The sequence below is a fragment of the Bombus bifarius genome, unplaced genomic scaffold, assembly GCF_011952205.1.
Source record: "Bombus bifarius isolate JDL3187 unplaced genomic scaffold, Bbif_JDL3187 scf7180000009125, whole genome shotgun sequence".
In the NCBI taxonomy this organism is placed as follows: domain Eukaryota; kingdom Metazoa; phylum Arthropoda; class Insecta; order Hymenoptera; family Apidae; genus Bombus; species Bombus bifarius.
In genome coordinates this window covers 1208538-1230020 of record NW_022884914.1, presented here as the reverse complement: position 1 = coordinate 1230020, position 21483 = coordinate 1208538, and the positions used below count along the sequence as shown (strand labels likewise).

Here is a 21483-nt window from a genome sequence, read left to right as displayed (position 1 = left end):
AATCCTGTAGGTTGTTACGGCATCGAAAGAAAAACGCAGCAACGCCTCGCGGAATTCGCTCGCGTGCGCGCACCGTCTAGTGCCGACAATCGTGAAAAGAGTCGTAAAATTTCCTCTTGTGAACCGTATTCTCTGGAGTATAAGAAAGATTGGTTTTTTCGAGGATTAATCTGTTGCAAAGATTGTGGTGTTTCAAGCGTAAAAATATCTCTTTTGTAAAAACTTTTTAAATTTGTTCTCTTTAGAAATAATAATTAAAAAGTAATATAACCTAATCGATAACCTAGTCGATACGGATGATTCTTTCTTTTCATTTTCTGATGTAATATTCGTCTTAGAACAAATTACGCTATATACGTCGATAACAAAATGTAATCATCATTTATCAATACGTACTTTTACAATTGTCATAGTTCCACCAAGTAAGATCCCTATCTGCCTTCTTACAATTCTCTATGCCTCTTATCAGAAGCAAAATGTAACCAGCTGTTGATCTATCCACGCTCTCGTCCACTATCTCAACAACGTATTTGCAGCTGAAAACCATCGTTATCGACTTATCACGCGTCTCAACGCCAATTACCGATCACGAGACTATTTCTAATTATCAATTACGATACACACTATCTCCGATCGTTGTTGTAAAATAAAACACCACCGATACCTGCGTAACTGCGCAAAGGCCGCTTTAAAATCGATTAGCACCGTAAGAAAATCGTCTGTTTATAAAGTTACGAGGCACGGACAATGTTGCTGACGTTCATAATATCGTAGCACAGGAACGGCCGAAGATGCTTTTCAGGCGTCAACGATGTGTGATATAGAAGAAGGTTAAGACGATCTCGTCGGATCTTTTAGCGGCACTATCTTCACGGCTGGTTGAGTCAGCAAGCATCGCGGCGACACCGGTGAAAACTGCTGAGAACAAGCCTGCGACGCCGCCGGTGGATACAGGTGGCGTAAGAAGGCTCGCGCGAAGATGAAGGGGTTCGTAATGACTTCCTCTTTGCCGCCACTCACAAAAGAAGACCCTCCGCGTTCGGAGCGTAAAAATTTCAGATTGAAATAACTCCCGCTTTGCCGGCTTAACTCTTCCCCAGAGGTAAATTGCCTGCGGGGTGAAAGTAGTGGTAAATGGTCAATAATTTTTCGTTTAACTCCTCGCGAGTAGAATTTCTTCTCTCTCCTGTTTCTTTTTCTTTTGCTAGAATGTGTTTTTTCTCTTATGCCGTAGAAGGGTAAAAGTTGATTAAAGTTTCGAAGACGGGATACTGTATTATTTATAGAATATATTTGCTCTTTTTTGCAAGGAGTCTCGTATTTGCGAGTATCGTGAAAAATGATTTTTTCCATTATAAAGATCTTTCTACCGGTAATTGTAGAAAGTAAATAATGTCGAAAAATACGATAAATCTATTTTTTGTTTTTATTATTATTTTCTGACCATTATATCACTTGCTGGCTAAGAAGAAGTATTTTAATACGAACTAGTTGAACAAAGTAAGGGTGAATTCAAAGATATGGATTTCCTGAAAATAGATGACGAATCTATAATGTTTTTTTCTTAAACAGTGTTCGAGTTCGATATCGGAAACATATATTTAATTGCAAGATTAAACGAGAAGATAACTTTAAATTGATTAATAATGTAACGAGACTCTCTCGGAAATTTGATTTATCATGTTTTTCATCCATAGACTTCGCATAAAAAGCTGGTAAAAATCGATATTCTATCAACGTTTACAAGCATTATCCTTTACCGAATAACGACTCTAACTAATTAAACGCGTGATCCTCGTAATATCTAAAATATCCAGCACCCGCAAAACCAAACTGCGTCTCCTCTGCCGATACCTAAAATACATATTCAAAATTCCAAACATCCCTCACACTCCGTACATTCACTCGACCCGCTAGGAAGTTACAAACGAGCCATCGGCCACAAAGAGGGATGGGGCGAGATACATTCAGCTGGTCGGAGTAAAGTTCGTCGTAATCATTAGCGGAATCCCGCCACAAATACGGAAATGATCTTCTCAACGTGAATGGGCCAGAACGCCTGCGATGCCGCGAATACTGGCACGACAGCCTGAGGTCAGGATTATTATCGTTACCGGTGATGGGAAGCTCGGGACGTTTCTTAGGGGTTCTACAGAAAACCCTCCCTTGAATCCTCGGGAAATCGTTTGCTCCGACGTCTTCTTCTCCCTCGGCCCAACCTTTTTCCCTCTCTCTCTCTCTACCAGCGTTTCATTCCCATTTCATTCTCTCTGTTTGTGTGTTTTGTGGGTGGCTCAGACAGTCGCTCGACGCGAGGTTATTATATCGTTAAACCATTTAATTATCTCGGCAAACTGCTCTCCAGGAATATTCGGCCCGTCCTTAACGAGTGTACCATAGTTTGCAGAGGGTGGTGCACTTTCCGCTGCAACCCCTTATCGTCCTCTCCACCGCCGAGAAACTCCTTCCTTCCTCTCCTTTTCTATCCTTTGCGTCTCTTCTTCGTTTCCACCTTCTTCCGCTTCTTTGACGTCTTCCTCTCTCTCTCTTTCCACCGCTCTTGGTAGTCGTCTTTATTCCAGCAACGCGATCTGCCAAGCGTTAAAACGCTCCGCTGCCGTGGCGCGACTCTACAATTTGTCTGGCAGCTGAAACTCGACCGACATAGCCAACTAACGAGGAAACTAGCAGGCGCGAGGGAGTACGTTTATGGTTTCGTCGAAACTTTTCTCGTTCCTTTTACCTCTCTCTCTCTCTCTCTCTCTTTCCTTTTCTAGCTTTTCGTTCCTCGTCCTGCTCGTTGGGAAGGCTACATAAGTCCCGCCACTTGTTTCGTACTTTCGGATTTACCACGACTACCGCGACGGGAGGCAGAGGAGCCGAGGGTTATTTAAACGCGACCCCGTGGAAGTTTGCCCCCGTGATTTGTATGCTCTGCCCGGTGGAAAGTTGTGTCCCGCGTAACGAATGCCGAACAGGGGAGCTCCTGCACGGAATAAGCGAAGAGAATTAAATTACGATCGATGACTACGCGTTTTTTTTCTTGCTTCTTCTCCTTCTTTATTCGTTTTCCCTTGGCATACGCATACACGGTCGAAGGGTGAAAACGTTTACATCGATTCGCTCGCACGGTGGACGGAAATATGGTGGAAAAAATTGTACGATCTCTAACCCTTCGGATTGTACGGATGGTGTTTTTTTTTTTTTTTGTCTCTCTTTATTTATTTGTTCGATATCGAGCGAACTACGAGCAGTGTGTTGGCTTGGTGATTAATGGAGGTAAAAATAATTAATGGAGGCGTGTTTCATCATTGTTCAGTGATGTCATCGGCTGTACAATCTAATCTCGCCACTTATCTAAACGACGTGTTTATCGGTTGCACAGATTAGATTTCTGGATCGGTGATTGGATGTTATCTGGAAATCTCGGCGCGCTTGTCAATTACCGGTAATCGGTGTGCTGAACATAAAATCTTGCCTTTACTACTCATCGTAAATTCTTTACAAATTGATATTACAACTTGCTTTCTATACTAAATTTCTAGATACCTTTTACAACGAATTGAAAATTGCGCAATTACAAGAAGGGTCGATACGATGTTTATACCTTTATACTGCTTCAGATATTTTTTGTAACGTTTTGATAGTGAAACATTAGGAATTGTTTACCTTTATCGATACTTCTATCTACTCATAGTATCGTAATATTTTATCTAATCTTTTCTACTTTCTATCAAATTATGCTGAAAATTGTTACTTTCCTAGAACTGAACTCGTTAACAGTTTAATAAGCAAGATTCAGATCACTTTAGCGATATCAAAAAATAAATGCTATAACAAGCTTAGCTTTTCTGTATCATCCATTATACGATTATGATATAATGATAGCAGATGTCTACAAAAATGATAACAACTCTAGAATTTCATCCAATGATCGTTCCTACAATGGCTACAAATAGTGGCACACCATCGTATTTATTGTAACATTTACGTATCTTAAATTTCGTAACATCTAATATTACTTTTATATAAAAATAAAATATAGAACCTAATAAGATTTACAAATACTTCTATTTTTTACTTTTACAAATACTTTTACAATTAACTTGTTAATTTATGACTTTGATCAAAATCGATTTTAAACTTAGCGGGAAACGATAACTGTTTATCCAAGTCCATTAACTAGAAATATCACGATCGATGATTAATCTTCAAGGTGATAAAAGTCATGTTTCCTCCTCCATTACAGCAACAAAGGCCAGACTTGCCAAGGATTCTTCAGCAGGTGCATGCCCAGCAGCTACCACCAGGTGCTGCGATGGGTCCACATCCAGGTATACCTGGACTTCCTGGACTTGGTCCTGGAGCTGGACTTCCTGTTCCTACGTCAGCCTCCGCTGCTCTTCTCGGATTAGGTATTCCACCGGGTGCGGCAGCAACTGCTGGAGGGACAGCTGCTCATCCTCTCTCGATGTTGACCAAACCGGACCTTCATCGAGGTCAACCCGACGACCTGAAGCACAATGGAGGTAAGTCGTACCTTTCACCCTTTCGACGTTTGTGTATCGTTTACGTGGAATTTATGTGACAGGTCTTAAATATCAATGAGAATGTTAGGATAATTTACAAGTTGTGTCTATTCATCGAAATATATGTATTGCTAGCAGATTGAATGATTAATTTCTTTCATAATTAAATTTAGTTCTGTTAGAACGAGTTAAAAATTAAAATGTCAAATGGTGTAAAGCTCGTTCAAAAATAATTGTTCGATAGTGATAGGAATTAAATATTATATTTTAATTTAAATAAATATCTTTTAGTGTGATAAAATGAAGCTATAACATTTCGGTAAATTAAAAGGGACTTTAGTAACCTTTTGCTGGAATAAGCGTTCGCGCCTTGCGATTGAGTGATGTTATCGAGAAACGCGTTAATTGCAGAATAATACAGGCGATACGTTTCGTATACGTTAATTGCAATCAACTTTCTAATAAAAACAATTAATTTCTTGTTTTTCTTAGTTTCCTCCAATATCGTCAAGCTAGGTAAACAGTTAGTAATAACAGTGATAGTTTAGCTAGGAATTCTGATAAACCGTGAAACGCGTGCCTCAAGCGTGTAATTAGGATAATTGGTAATTTATATTCCGTTTGAAGCAGAAAATAATAGAGGAACACAAGTTGAACGTCGCAAGATCAAGCTTTTTGTTATTTCATCATCGTGATTCACAAATGATAGATGTATCCTTAATTAAGCGTATACCTCATTAAGGCCCATGAAATTGCAATTGCCTTTTTTTGGCGTTTCGTTGCACGTAAAGACATAATCAAGTTTCAAAGGGAGAAAAAATTAATCGGAGACCATTGTACGACTGGTAACACATAATAACATACCCAATTACGACAAATTTAACTTCTATTTATCGTACTGCGACGTGACAAAGAATTACATAACAATTCAAAACTAAAGCCATTAATAATGCAACCTGTCTAAAAGAGCAATTATTTGCCAGAGATTGAACACAGATAGACTTTATTACTCTATTCAGATCCTTTCTCTCTGTTACTCCAAAACAAAACTACAAACTGTTCTCGTTGCATGACCGATCCCATAAAACCGTTTCGCAACGGTACAAAGAACAATCAACTTCTTGACAGAGGTAATCAGTCGTTACTTAATTTTTCTCATCAGTTCGTACCCAGTTCGATCATTTTTCCATGCTGCATGAACGTTAGCAGAAAGCGAACAACGATATCAGTAAAATATTTCACAGGTCTCTGTTTCAGCCGGTTACGTTTCTGTTGAAATGAGAACTATTTACCGGCAGAAAAATTGTAAATTTTTTTACTAAATACAGTTCTTTTTTACGTATACGAAGATCACAGAAAATGGTCATGACAAGTACATTTTTCTTGCTTTCCTGAGTTTAATATCAGCTTGCGATTAGATAGGAGAATTTTAACATGACATAAACGAAAGGCAGATAGCTTGTCAGGTCCAAAGACAATATACATATAATATACCGGAGTTGGTGAAATAAATCTCGTAACTTCCATTCTTTTAATTACGTTCAGAAAAATATAAATTTGCATAAATATCTGTGGTCTAGTAATTATACGCTAACATTTGACACTCGTGCGAGGCTACTATATCATCATAATGTTAAGATACGCGAAAAGGAAACGGATCTATCGAAACGCTTATCTCGCGATTTCGTCGTTTGACTTCGCCGTAACCGAGTTGCAAAACAGGCGGCTCCGTTTGCTCGCGAGGAATCGAGCGGAATGCAGAATGACATTCTGGATCGTCTCATGAGGATCCGGTTGCAAACGCTCGCTTCCCATACGACGGTGAGCAAAGATAAGACCAGGTAGAAAAACAAGAGGCAAGGTTGCAGGAAACGCGATCGAATGTGCAATAATTCTTCGAATCCGGCTGCCGGTTTGCGTTCGATACTCAAAATACTCGCGAGCGAGATGCTGATCTACGTGAAAACACGCCGAAACACAAGGTCAGCGACTTTAGTAAATCGAATCCCTTCGCTGAGCTAACGCAACTTTGTGTCGCAATATTTTCTCGTCGAGAATCTTCTACCGCTGTGTCTGAACAGGTGGCACTTTCTACTTCAACGCACACTAAACAACGTTCTTATGGAACCGAACCTCTGGCCAGATAAATGAATGACGGTTAATCCGTATCATTTATCAGTTGTTAATGAAAGAAACACAGATTTCTATGCATCTATAATGCATATTATATAAATATATTTAGTTACGCTCTACGTTCAAAATAGTTCCATACACGTAAACTAAAAGTTAAGTCTACTGTCTGTCCCTATTTTCGAAGTCTTTTTGTTTATGTATATAAAAATTTGACAGTCGCAGTAGGATTAAGAAGATAAGCGTAATTTTGTTATGTTTGTTCCACTATTAACTAATCGGTGGGCATGAAAATTTAATAGGAAACAATCGGTGGAATGGAGTTGTCAAATATTGAAAATTCACTGCGATTGAAAAATTTACAAATAAAAAACGCTTTCAAGCGTTTCAATCTTTTAATATTCAACGTTGGAACTTTTTTTCGTGACTGTTGAATGACTGATCCATACTCGGTCGATAACCTTTTTTTGTCAATCATTCATCGATGTGCTGACTTCCTGCCTCAGATTGTATATTTATACGAAATCTGTTTGAATCAGTAAGCAAAGACGCAGGTTATTTAACGTACATACGTATATATTAAACAACTATAATTTTGCAGGAGGATGGTGTTTTATGCCTACAATTTATAGCCTCCAAAGTTAATTTAAATTATCTCATCTACTGCAGTAAACGAATCTATCAGAAACGAATTTTGTAACAAACGCTAGATATTTGTAAATGTTTCTAGAATTAAGTCATGATCTTTCGAAACGCCTACATATCGAACATTAACCTAAACCAAATTTATTTGAAGCAATAAATATATCAAATCTCAAGTGTAAAATTTTTAAAACATTTATACGAATATAAGAGCACCTAATAATATAAATACCAGGAAGGAAAAATCAAAGTTCGTTCCATTGAAAGCCCTAACTATCAACAAAATTGATAGTAACGCGATGCAAGGCAGCCAGGAAGCATAGTAGAGAGTAGGGTGGCAATGCAAACGCAGAAGAGAGAAAGAGAGAGAGAGAGAGAGCGCACATAGCGTGTGACACAGGGATATTTCAAGCGGGCCGCAATACAACGGTGACGCAAACGATCGTGCTTAAGCCTGAAACTCGCAGAACCCTCGATCTTGACCTCGAAGATCCACTTGTGCACCGGCGCGTCCTCGTCCCTCTCCTTGGGACGGCACACGAGTGCAAGAACGTTCGCACTTAGGCTCCATGTAGCGCTGACAAAGTCGCGAGAGCTTCAAGTGACTCTCCTATCACGCACACATTCTGCCAAACACTCACATACAGACAAGTACATACGTGCACGTTTATGCACAGGCTGGTCTGGTTCCGTGGTCCTCATCCCTCGCGTTTCGTCGAACCTCGTCTTTCTATTTCTCTTCCACTCGCGTCCTCTCTCTGCGCAACGCCTCTCTTCTCTTCGTCGTCGACGTCGTCGACTCTCTTGCTCGCGCACTGTGCATGGTCGTCTCTCAGAAGAGCACTCAGAATCTCCTCTTGACACGAGAGTACTTCCGACTCTTCCCCTCTTTCGTTCCATCCACCTCTAGGTGGCTCTTCTAAACCTTCGCGCCCCTCAGCCTGTTCCTCTCATCCTCTTCTCGCGCCCTCCAAAGCCCTTCTTGCCCTCTTTCTCTTGCCCTTTCTCCCGTCCTTCCGTCCGTTTCCTCTTTCCACTTGCCGCGTTTCTCTCTTTCCGTCCTTCCATCACCCCTTCCTCACTCTATTTCTTCCCGGCGTTCCACTCACTCCACTCACAGCCGAGTAGTTGCCGTGCTCGCGCAATATCTCCAGCTACACTCTCGCCTAACTATGTTACCGCGGGCCGAGTATAACCTCCGGCCAGTTGTTCCAAGTTGTTTCGCGTTTTCCGAGCGTTGTCGGCCCGCCGCGCCGTAATGAAATACCGTCTGATCTCAGCTACCGAGAGTCCGCCACCCCATCACGTTCTTCCTCGCTCCTGCCATGATTCCTTCGATTTCTCTCGGTTATCATTTGAAAATTGCGAGCCATCATCGTTGCGAATATGTACCATAACGACGTCTTCGTTTAATTTCCGGGCTCGTTCGAAGCTCGATCGAGATTCTTTTTTCCTTTTTTCGTCCTGGTACTTGCTCGACCGATGGAAGTCGACCGGAAACGGTGCAGGCTTAATGGTTCGAGTTAGTTTGCCTGTCAGCCGTGACAATGGAGGATGGTCTTTTGGATTGCAGGTTTTCTGGCCGAGCAAATGGAGAGGAACGAAGGGAATTTTGTTTGCTGTTCGATTCGATTCGTTTCTGCTTATTTTTCAGATGTACTCTTTAGTTCTTGTTGGAAAAGAGCGGTATTTGAGAGCGTAATATTGGAGCAAATAGCAGATAAATTCTTACGTTCCATCGATGGATAACTACGAGCTACATATTTACGTTGCTACAAAAATTGTACAATTCTTTCGAAACTATAAATTGCAAGGTAATAGATCATACGTTTGAGTCAGAGAAGTTAAATAATTTTGTCGGAACCATGAATTAGAGAATATCATTAAAGCATATATTTAATTTGATGATAACTTCGTCTCTTGAAGAACGCATTGCAAAATCATAGTTTTCATTCCTCAATTTCGATCTTCAAAATTTTACAACAAAATATTGGAAAATGTTCAACGGAAGTTTACCTGTGCTTCGAAGGAAAGCGCTCTGTACCTTACTCTTTTGAAAAAGAAAGAGGAGAACGCATATCCCGCGAGAGAATAAAAATCCAGAAAATCATTTCAGCGTAACACGATCATACACGGGAAACAATGTTGTCGCCGTAGGAGGAAGTTCGGTTATACACGTTCATCCGTGTACATACATCTCTGTTGCTAGTATCGTCGCGATAGCATTCTTTCACTCGATACGACTCAATTCTCTGGAGGAAACTGCGGTCGCGAAACAACCGCGACATCTGAAATCACTGTCTCGATCCGCGATGCGTCTTTTTCCCCTCTCCAATATTAGAACGACGGGGAATCTCGTCGACACCCTTTTGAAATGGGAAGCATCGGAGGCAAGGAACCGTAATGGGCCACTATTTCTGTCGCGGCAACTGAAACTTCTTCCCTCCTTTCCGGAACATTGCCCCCAGCGAATTGTTTCCAGCAGGGCCGTTATCGTTTCGTCCCACCCCTCGCCTCTCTGTCTCACCAGCGTCTCCTTCCCTCTACCTCCTCGTACCCTCTTGGTTGTTCAACAGAGTTGCCCGGATTCCCTCGTCGAACGACTCCTCGCCGTCGGACATAATATCTGCCTCCACCACTCATCCGATTCTTTCTCTGTCCGCTCGTTCACAAAACGATTTACCAGAACGCGAGGCGAAGTAAGTCGGCAAGACTCTTTTACAGACGATTAGAAACCGGTATCGCTTGCATTACCATTTCATCGTGGATAGTTGCGCGAGTAATGGTCCCCCGGGAGATCGCTGCCCCCTCGACCGTGTACGCTTCTCGTAATTCTCCCGGATATTGTCCTCCTTTTCATCGTTAGTTCTTCCCATTTTTCTCTTTCTTTCCTTTCCCCCTCGCTTTTTCTTTCGCATTGCTCTTGTATTCTTTCAACGACATCCAAAGAGAGCAGCAGCAAGTTAGCTTTCTCGTCCGATCGGGTCGTTAAACTTATCCACCACTTGCTCTCCCCGTTCAATCGATTCTTTGTATTCCGATAGCGGTTGCACACCGGTCATCCACGATGAATTACGTAAACGTAATCGTCGCGTAATTCGCGAAGACAATGGCGCCCGGGACCGGTCGAATCTCCGCGCAAATTGAATTCCACCAACTCGCCTACCGATCCTTATTGAAGCTGTTCACCGTCGCTCTAGCAACCTTTCCCTGTCTACGCTGCTCGCGTATCTCTTCCACCACTCTGATTTAGCTTTTCCACTTTCGCAACGACCGTCTGGCCTTACCTCGCCTGATATTTCCCTCGCACTCGACTTAATGATCGCGGAAAAGGTGAACGCGCGCGCACGACATCTCGACGACATCCCCGCGAAGATGCACGTGTTCTCGCGCGGCAAACGAGCACTTTGCGTTTTAGTGGGAAATTATGCGCGCTCTTCCGCGTCCGTTTACGAGCCACGGCAGGAAGTTGCGCGGCAAAGGGGCCGAGAAACAGCTGAAACTGTTTCTGCCAGCCAGCACCGGATTGCCGGTGCACCCAAGAGAGCAGAAGAGAGCGAAAAAGAGGAAGGAAGGTATATTGGTGAGTTTCGTGCGTAAGACGAGCACGCTCGAAAATGCTCTTTCGTTTTTGTCCCTCTTGACGAAGGAAAGCTCCTAGTTGGATGTGGTTCACGGGCAGAAAATTCACGACCCTTTTCTGTTCGCGCTCCGCCACCCACGACAACTCGGTAATGGCTTCGAGGGTGGATCCTTTTGCCACGGGTTTTCCTTAATTTGCCCGGCCATAAAACACACGGCGGAGTCACCCTCGCGAGGCGGATACGTTTTATCGGCGTGCAAGAACGTGCAAGTGAGCTCGCCGCTCTCTCCAGGAATTACTTTATTTGTACAAGTGGTCGCGAGCTCGCCTCCGGAAGCTTTATGGCGTCGGGTTTTTCCGTTCGCCGTCCCTGCCCTCGAGAACCGTATCCACTTGGGGGTTACGCCGGATTTCTTGTCGCCAGCGACGATACCAGGCGACCGTTTAGTGCTGCCAGCGTAACGTTAATTCGTTCTTTGACCGCGACCCCTGTGTTTTGCACCACCGGAGTCCTGACTGTTGCTTTAGCCACTGGGCGTTATAAATTGCTCCGCTTCTGGCTCGCTACTCAGCTAGTTTCGCGGATAAATTTCTACGCTGCTATGAAGATGTATTCATTTTGAATGAATGTTTTCTTCTGGTTTTAGATGATATTTTCCGCTGTGTTATTTTTCTGCAAATATTAAATCGAATTAAATAACACCACTGAGATGTGGAAATGAAATTTCGTTGAAGAATCAGCTTCGTTTAAAAATGGTAAGATCATCGATCTTTGCCGATCGCAAGTATCGATTAATTATAATAAAATGTATCAGAAAATTGTGCAGTTTCCATTGTCGTTAATTATTTTCTCTATAAATGTTATCTTGTTTCGGTTTATAGCCTGAGAAACAGAACGATATTTCAGGTTTCTATATATGGTAGTGCAATGATATATATAATTTTTTTTTTTCAAGTAAGTAAAGGAATTAAATTATAGCGAGTATGGTACTGATTTGGTAACTAGAAAGCGATTGCAGCAAGATGACTGCAGGAAAATAGAACAAAGCAAAAATGTTGTAAGTGTGTAATGGTAAAGTCGTATAAAAAACTAGTACCTTACGTGTTGAGATATCTTAAAGATCGAGTCGAACGATTAGATGGCCAGATAGAAACTTGGTAAAACAGGAATTGATGCCCAACAGCTTGTTTATGCGAATATAAAACTCATTGCTATTAACTTCGTAGAAATTCAGTTAGACGCTGCAATAGAATCGTGTGAAGTAACGCCAATTACGTTGCATTACTTTAGCAATTAAAAAGTAATTATTGACGGATCACTGATCGCCCATGTACAGGTGATTTATATAGAGATCATGACGAAACTTTAATTACTATAATCATTTCACATATACAACATTTATTATGGCACTTATATAACAGGAAGAGAACCATTTATTCGTTTTATCTCATCAAAAAGAAAGTAGCTTCTTATTAGGAATTCTGGTTTTCTAATTTATAAAGTTTCTATACCGATTATCTTTCGTCTTTTATTTTAATCTTCTTAGGATTGGTTTTTCGTTGAGTATGAGAAAAATTTGTTCTTGTCAATTTTAAGAATAGAAGCATATCTTTTTTCACGTTTTTGTATGTAAATGCAACGTACTAAAATTCAAAGCTAATTGTACTATAAACAAATACATTTGTTGCTCAATTATTTAATAGCTTTTATGCGTAATATTTTAAACAGATGTTAGATTTCTATACCTGAATCACGCTGTCCTTTTTGACAAATAAAAAGCCATATGACGTTTAACAAAATCTCTAGCAAAAGGTCGAAAGAAAATGATTATTTCCTTCTCTCTTCAAACTTTGGAAACTTCCTAACAATAGGAAAATTCGACTGATTCGAAAGTAACTCGAAGAATGCAGCAAAGTTAAATACGCTGCAACTTTTCCAGCAGTATATTTTCTGTAATGCATCTTAAAACGCCTGTTCTCAATTTACAGTAAAAAAAAAAAAGTCAAATAAAAAGATCGGTGCAATACAAAAGCAGCCTACAAGAATGGTTGACGTGTAGAAGAAACTGAAACGATTCGACGTGTATAGCCGTGTCGTGGAGTGGGTAACAACAGTCGAAGAATGGTATCGTTAAGGTATTTCCTACGAGACAAAGTGTACCTACGAAAAGTATAAAGAGTGGAAACGAGAAAAAGGGGAGGGAGGTTGGGGAAATCGAGCGAGGGCAAACTATGAAGCCGGCATCTCGAGGACAAAGCTTCCTCGTTCAGGATCGCCTTCGACCTGCCTCTTTCTCTCGCCCTCTTTTCTTTCATTCAACGTCCCTTCTCGGAAATCCTCGAGGAGAGGAGAGCAGAGGAAGAGAGAGAGAGAGAATCTGGCTCCTCCTTCGTCCTGGCAGCTTTTTTCTTTCATCTCGTTGCCAGCGCGGAAAAGATTCTGCCGGCATACCGCTGACTCTGTTCCGCAATAATCATGAAAAACATTGCGAAACTTCAATTTCACGGGAAATACGATGTCTTCAGCGGGCAGCCAGCGGTGTTTGAAGTGTTTCAGAGAAAGGAAAGGTAGGATACAATCGCGAAACGAATGTTCACTTAAGGAACGTTCTCGAGCCGGATAATTAATTTTAGAGCTTAATAAAAATATAATATAAGAAAATGTAATTTTTGCTGTTGAATTACGCTGTTGAATTACGTGAATCGAACGGTGGTTAAAGCAGCGTGATCTAATAACTTCAGTTTTAGGGATGTTTCATTATGGATAATTTTTCTGTTTTTGTAATGCGACGCTGATATTTGACGTCGTTCTAAGACGAAATGCGAGGTTAAATATGATATCTGTGTAAATGAGTTGTTGGGTTTGACAGGAAGTTATATGGGAAGCTGCTTACTCGACACGTTCTTGATTAAATGCTTCGTGACGCTGTTCGCTGCGTTTAATATGAATTCCTCGAGCAGCTTCTTCGCTAGGGAATACCGCTATGCAACGTACTTTATGCTAAAATGTTTAGTCATTTGATTATTACATTTTATGTAAGATTCGTGTTTTTACGATGTATATCAATATGTATGTATGTCAATATAAAACGTTCAACTCGACTGGTAACAATTTTCTTGAGAAATTCAGGCGATTTAACACTAGACATTTTTTTTCTAATATTTCTTCTATATATACTTTTGTTGCTGTTGTACTTTAAAAACCGTCACTGAGAGATCGAATATAAAACTAATTACAAAAATGACATTTCTTTTCAGTTGGAAATCAAAACCTCGCGAATAATTATACTCGTTAACGAAGTAATTTCTCATTATTCGTTTATGAATCAAAATGACTGATCTTTCCAGTATTCAGTCTACGATTTATGTACAATATTCAAGTGTTATTAAAAATATGTCGATTTTTTTTTAAATTCTCAAATGAGTGTGTATGTTTAAAAGAAAACTTTATTCCAATCTAACAGCATCGTTTCATCTGTTGCAGGTCTTAACCCGGCGGAGGAGAGGCATGTGAGTATCAAACAATTTAACCGATAGAGAATGGTGGAATCGCGGTTTCGCCAATGGGCAATCGATAACAGTCTATTAACAACGAAAACGGTTATTCGGCTAGGCGTTCAATGTGCAAATAGCAATATCGTTGCACACGATGTCGGGATTCTCTTCGACCCGCCGCGAACACGACGAATTTCGACGCCGACTGAAACGATAATCCCATTGAGAAAGCGATGAACTTCTCCTCACGACAGATTTCGCTTTGCGAGATGCAACATGCCGCGTAAATACAAGCAACACGTGCACCGATAGCGTTTAATCGCCGACCACTATACCGCTACTACGATTCCCGCGCCGTGTTTTCCGCTTAAACGACGCGACTGCATCCACGCGATACGCTAAATCGCGTTCCCAAACTTTTTCTACGTTTCTGAAAATTTAGAATATTTCTGAAAATTCGGAGAACCGAAGATTCTGCTTTAAGAAGGAAATTACTTATGAGATTTTTCAAGTTTTGGGTGGATATATACTGAACTCTGTAAGTAGAAATGTAGGCAAAAATGACAGTTAGGTAGAAGAATTATCTTTTAAAATGTACTGTGTTATTTGCGATTTTTTAAGCTATCTTTTTGTGATGAATCACGTAATGGCAATAAGTGTTCTGGTTTTTTATATATTGAGTATTATGTAAATCGAGGACTTCAGAAAAGATGGAATTGATCAGTTTGGTTTTACAGAGAGTCGTATTATATTATATTATATTATTGATGTTATTAGATTTGTTCAAGTCTATAGGTAGAAATATAGAGTTACATTCGAATTTAACGTTATTTTTAGTCGCCTGTCTGTTAAATTAAATTATCTCATAGGATAATCAGAAAACGTTATTGTTGATCTTAGAAAGTTATTTTCGTTCGTGTTATTGTAGATTTTCCATTGTACGTTGAAATGAAAACTAAACGGGCTTATGAAACTCCCAGGAAACGTGAGTTTGGAGAAACGTTTTTAAAACGTTGCTCTCAATCATTTAACGATACATTGACTAAATGGGAGTGGATGAAACTTTCCAACAAAAGAGTAGTACAATTTTTCTACAAATACAATACGAAACTTTAACAAAAATCGAATCCACAATTACGTGTTTTAGAAGTCGTATTATACGAATAACATCCGGTCCAATTAATTTTATTTATTCGACTCTGAACGAAAAACTGTATGATAACTTTTTCCCAAATCAACCGCACGTTTACCATTAACCGATACAACTTCTAATTCATGACCAATTTACTCGGTGCAGCCAGCACACAAATCGCGCACAGCCAAACAAACTCGTTCGATTTCCACCGAATGCTACCATTTCCTCCCCCTTCTGTCTCCCCGCAGTTCGTTAAAACAAACGAATCTATGAATTTATTTTCACGCGAGAATTCGGTTCCGAGGGAATCTGGGAATTAAACAGATTCGCAATTACAATCTGCGAATGGACGTCGCTCGAATCGAATTTCGAGAGGGCGAGAGCCGGTATCGGTTCGTTTTTCCCTCGTTTTCTTGATCCGACAGAAACGGATACGGTGCTCGTAAAATCCGACCGTTTGCCGGGTTTTATGGGTCGCGTGTCGTGTTCCGTAAAAGATCTCGTACAATTGTTAGGCTACTTCCACTTGGCGATACGCATACGTCATCGCACAAAAATACCCGGACACTCTTATTATCATTATATATCTTATATTATTATTATCCGGACAGATAAATTTTAATTAATTACTTAGAAATTAACTGACTTGTCATATATCGATACAGTTGATGGAATGAAATATTACTGCTTAATTTAATCATAAGTAAGTTTGGAAAAACCCTTCTCGTTTGATACGTATTTTGCAGACTCCGATTTTGACATCATCTGTGTTTTGTTCTGAATTTTGTTGGAAAATTGTCCAACTCGTTATCGTTCTCACAGATGCCAATATTTCAATGTACATGCATTAGACAATTTAAAACCGATTTTGTCGTGTCATACTAACAAGGCAACAAATAAAATCGTAGAAATTTATTTTGTTATTCTATTTGTGTGATAAATACAGTATCACTTAGTTTGTTCGATTCTCTCTCATAGTCAGACTGTCAGCCCGTTTTGTGGTTTCATTTAAAGAGGATTAAGAAAGTTATCAACACTCGGCCACCTTGTTAAATGGATGCGCTATCGTCTGACTATTTTTCTCCGTTTTACTGCTGGGTAACGGATACACGTATTTCCGTGTGAAAGCAGCCTTATACTCGATTATATACACACCGTGAACGGTGATTTTGGAATCGGTAGGACGAGCGGAAGTAGCGGGTTCTCGCAGGGAGAAGAACGACTCGGACCGCGTCGAATTTCATCTCGTAAAAGAAATTAAAGCGACGCTGCTGGTGTGTGGTTCGCGTAGCACGCAGCTGAAAGAGAATACCACAGAGGAACAAATAAAATCAGCTGGCTACGAAACTAAAAGAAGAAACCGGCGGTCGAACGATAGAGAGGGAAAAGAGAGCGCGAAAGTGAACAGGAGAAAGAGAACAAACGGGGTAAAAAGGGGATGGCGAAGAGGGTTTGGGGGGCACAGAGTGAATAAAAGGGGAGAAAGAGCGCGCGAAGAAGAAAGAGAAGGTTACGAATCAGCCCGGTGGAAGAGGAGGAAACCTGAAATGGACGTAAAAGCCTGAACACCGGAACACAGGGCCGTAAAAAGCTCGTCGTCAAATGCACCCCCGTTCTTCTCTACCGTTATACATTCTGCCTCTCCCTTTCCCGCTTTTCCTGTACTTCCATCCTCCTTTTCTCTTCCACGCACGCCCTTTACCCCACCTTTGATAGTATAAAGCGACTGCTGGGCGCGGCGCGCGTTTATTAAAAGCGCTCTGGGCTGGCAAAAAAGACTCGAGAGACCGCTCGGAGGGGTCACCGTGTTCTCGCGTTCCGCTTCCGATCTCTCTCGAGTCAGATCACTGAAGGATCGCTCGACGATCGATCGTGGTCAAGATGTTCTTGACATTCGGATAGAACGATTTTGGGAAACTGTGAATCTATTTCGGGCTAGGCTTTGCTAGCTAGCGGTAGATGGATCGTGATTTGGGGTTCGCTATGGTAGAAAGATTGAGGAGCGTTGGTGGAGGATTTTGGTCGTTTCGATCGAGTTGTGTCGCGTCGATGATCTTCTGATAGCGAACGTGACAAGAATATAAATAACACATTTACTGAATTTAAATTCAGAGATGAGGAGCTTAACACAAAGAAAGGGCTTAGGGGCAAAAGCAGCCACATCGGTATTTTGACATTGTTAGCCGATTCGAGGTTGAAGAATCGAATTAAAGGATATAATTGTTGTGAGTTTAATTTCGACTCATTTTTTACTTTAGCCTAATCTCTACAAAATTGTAACGATCTTAATTTTTACTCTTTACGCTTCATCAATTTATACCGGTGCTATCTTCGAACATCCAATGATTTCTGTATATAACGCTGTATATAAACAAATATATTCTTCCTTTGTTGTGTCGCTCTATATCCTCTTACTTTGATTTCTTTGTACGTAGAAGAACGATGTTTTAGTTGTCGACAGTCCTTGAATTAATCGCTGGAAGGCCATCGTGCTCACATAAGAACCACGTTCAGTAAACGTGTGAGTCGATCAATGAGGATTATTAATTAAAACATCCAGGTGTTTTATATAACTTTCTTCTCCTTTTTCTCTTTGATGTTCGCGAACGACAGAGAAACATGGTCGCGCGAGCCCAATCCGCGCTACATTATTCGGTCAGCGAGTGATTTCCAACGTAATTATCTTTTCGGCGTGGCTCTTTTCCGCGACCGTCATTACGAGCCGTGTTTTAACAGCGTACACACCCAGCATAACTTGCGCAATTTGCCGGCGTTGCCCGTGGCCCCCGGCCCGCGGCCGGACCGATAATTAGCGTCCGTTTAATATGCACAATTATTACGGATTGATAATCGGGGCTGCGCATCCATTACACCGGCATTGAGATAGATGGTAATAGGTTTCCATCGGTATTAACTCTCTCTCCCTTCGTGTTTCCCGCTTGTTTCTGCTCCCCCTCTCGTACCATTCAGTTCTCTCTCTCTCTTTCTCTCTCTCTTGCCCCTTGGTGTTTCTCGCTTGTTTCTGTTCACCCTCTCATACCCTCTCCTCGTTGCTCTCTCCGGGACGAGCGCGCTCGTACGTAATCTCGCCGCGCTTTCATAATGTGTACGGACCGGCTAGCGATGGGAATAATTCGATTATCGTTTGGAAATTTTCAATCGACGGCCGTCCAATCCTGGTAAATCGTCTGCTCGAGGAAACCATTGAAAAATCCTGAATTATGCTGGATTTTGTTTATTATCGGAATTTTGTTGGAATTTAATAGAAAGCGAATATAATATCTCAGTTGCTTTCAACGAGTTTAAACATCGACACGATTATTTGGCGCTATTAAAAAAGATATCAGAGAGATTAAAATACTGAAAATACGACCACGAGTAAATTTTATTCTTTACAACTTTAGACCCTCCTACCTCTATTAAATGTTTCAAAGGATTCTTCCGCTAAAATTCTTTACTGTTCTAAAAGGAAGAAGGAGAATTTTTGAAATACCCGTATCTTTTAAAAAGTACTAACAAAAGAACCTTTTATAAAAATTAACAATTCTACGAACCGTTCTCGTTAAACCTGCTTTATCCATTTCTATCGTATTTCGAACCCAACCACCGTTTCATAAAAAATAAGTTTATTTATCGAAAGCACCAAAATGCTGATTAATCCAAACTTAAATAATCCCTATTATTCACGAGCAGATCGTTCCCATCGCTACCCTTCCTCCATCTCTCTCCGCCCCTTTCATCGTTCTCGTTCACACGTCTCTATCGCTCTCTCCACCCTCTATCAGCCTTTCCCGCTTCCTCCTGGTAATCCTCTTTCGCTACCTGTCCCCATCCCACCAACTGCCAGCCTCCCCAACCCGTTTCCCTTTCACGCTCTCTCCCTTCCATCGAACTGGTATTTATCTCCGTTGCACACCCCGCCCGGCAGCCTTACAGGATCCCGTACAACCACCAGCCGGAGGGCTATGAAATTGAAATATGAATGCTAATGGGGTGGTTGGCTCGTGTCGCGTCGTATAATGTTACTGATTGCTAGTACGTCGGTCCTTTTACCCTTCCCGCTATCCCCCTGCACCTCTTCACCGCCACCAACCTCGCCGTTTCACTGTTGCTCCGTTGCTTTCCATGCTGGGAACAGAATACGTGACGCGTGCTCCGCGTCTTGCTCGCTTGCGTGTCGCGTAATTGGAACTCCAAATAATGGTAGTTTTCGACCTGGTTCGTCGTGGTCGGGATCAAATGTGCATAGGAGAGCGCAAATGCGAAACGGAGAGAAAGAGAGGAAAATGGAAGAGACAGATGATGGTGGTTGTTTGGTTTTCCACGTTTCAGAAGACTGGCAGGAGAATTCAGTCGTGTTGCAGGGCGGGAGAGGGAGAAAGGGAGAGAGAGAGAGTGAGAGGGGGATAAAGAGAGGAGAGAAACTGCACAGAAATTTATATTTGTTTGTTTATCCACGCTGAATTCCACGGTTCCGCGCGCGAGCAAACGTTTACACTCGAGCGTAGACGCGAGCGACGAGCTAGCTGGATTACGAGCAACGCCGGGCGCAATTTAAAATTAACCCCGGGGAACCAGGCAACGTCGAGAGCAAGATGCTCTCCGCTGGATCGGTGCGCAAACACGCGAGAACGCGGCGCGGAAGAGCGTTTTAAAAACGCTCGATGCACGGGTCCTGGTTTCGGTCGAGGGCGTGTCGTCGTGTTTGTACGTCGTGCGTACACCGGCTCCGAAACGAAATTAACGAAACAAAAATTTATACCATCGTGTATTTTGTTTCGCTTGGTAAGAGCTTTTTGTGTTTCGATGAAATAATATCGAATATCGCAGCAGGATTTAGATATTTTCTGTGGTAGGTTGTGAACGAATATCGAGGTATAGAGTTGATGTAGAAATTAATTTTTATTGGCTATACAAAACTCTTGCGATGATATTCCAATAATTAAATTGTTACGATTTTTTATTTTTTTTTTTTTTATCAACTTATTATTTAAGTACTTGGCAAACGCGTCTTAAACCATTTATAATATTCTACGAATTGTATCGTTTTGAAATTCATCGTTACCTATAAGGTTTTTATTGTTACGTGCCAATTTGAAAGAACAGTTAACGTGTTTAAATAACAGTAAAACAACTTATTTAATCTTCACATATTTACTGGATACGTATTATCAAAACATGTAGAACAAGAATTAATTATAAAGTAAAATTAATAACAACGAGAATACAGAATACAGACTACACACAACGAATTAAAAAAGCAATATAGAACAATTAATTTCAAGAAATATGTTGGAAAAAGAGCATATATATCGTTTGTACAATCGAGCAATACAATTCGATCGTTCTGAAACTTAAAAAGAAAAAGAAACAAAAAGAGCGGCAGTCTACGTTTCAAAAGAAAGCCAAATCTACTTGCGGAGTCTTCTCCTCTTTCCCTTTGTATATCTGACATTCCTGAAAATAAAATCCGCCTAACCTACACCTCTGTAGTACACAGTATCACCCACTCGACTAGCGTAAAAAGAAGAAAAGTGTCTTGTTTTCCACGGCTCCACTTTGCCGTATCGGTTCGGATTTATACCTGCTCGCGTGCCATACGATAAAACTTCCATCCCCCTTGACAACTCGTTATCCGGCTGTATTTTCGTGCTCTTCTCGCCGTCAGGGAGCCCCTTTTTGTCGCGCTTTGCCTCGCCACTTACCCTTTGCAATCCGATCCCGACGACCGGTATGAATCGACCGAGTGGCGCACGGTTTTACGGAACCGAGTCGAACGAAATCGTCGCGGAAGGAAATAAGGAAAAGCTGGCAAAGAGACCAGAGAGGATAATAGAAAAGGAAGGGAGGAAAGAAGGAGAAAACTCCCGTATATCGAATCGAAAACTGACGACGAACGGAAGAGAATGTGAGTCGTTATTATTCGTGCACCGGTAAGCTCTGTCTTCCCGTTCCCGGAAGAAGCTTTT

General features: G+C 41.2%; 1 protein-coding gene across 4 annotated transcripts in view; it reads left to right on the top strand.

The window, feature by feature from the left end:
- LOC117213572 (protein groucho-like) overlaps positions 1-21483 on the top strand; it is a 173284-nt gene that overhangs the window by 127039 nt on the left and 24762 nt on the right. For all 4 annotated transcript variants that reach the window (XM_033459028.1, XM_033459027.1, XM_033459026.1 and 1 more), the window contains 2 exons: positions 4250-4529; positions 14369-14394. In XM_033459028.1, coding sequence (XP_033314919.1) covers positions 4250-4529; positions 14369-14394 — 306 coding nt within the window. The remainder of the gene's footprint in view (positions 1-4249; positions 4530-14368; positions 14395-21483) is intronic.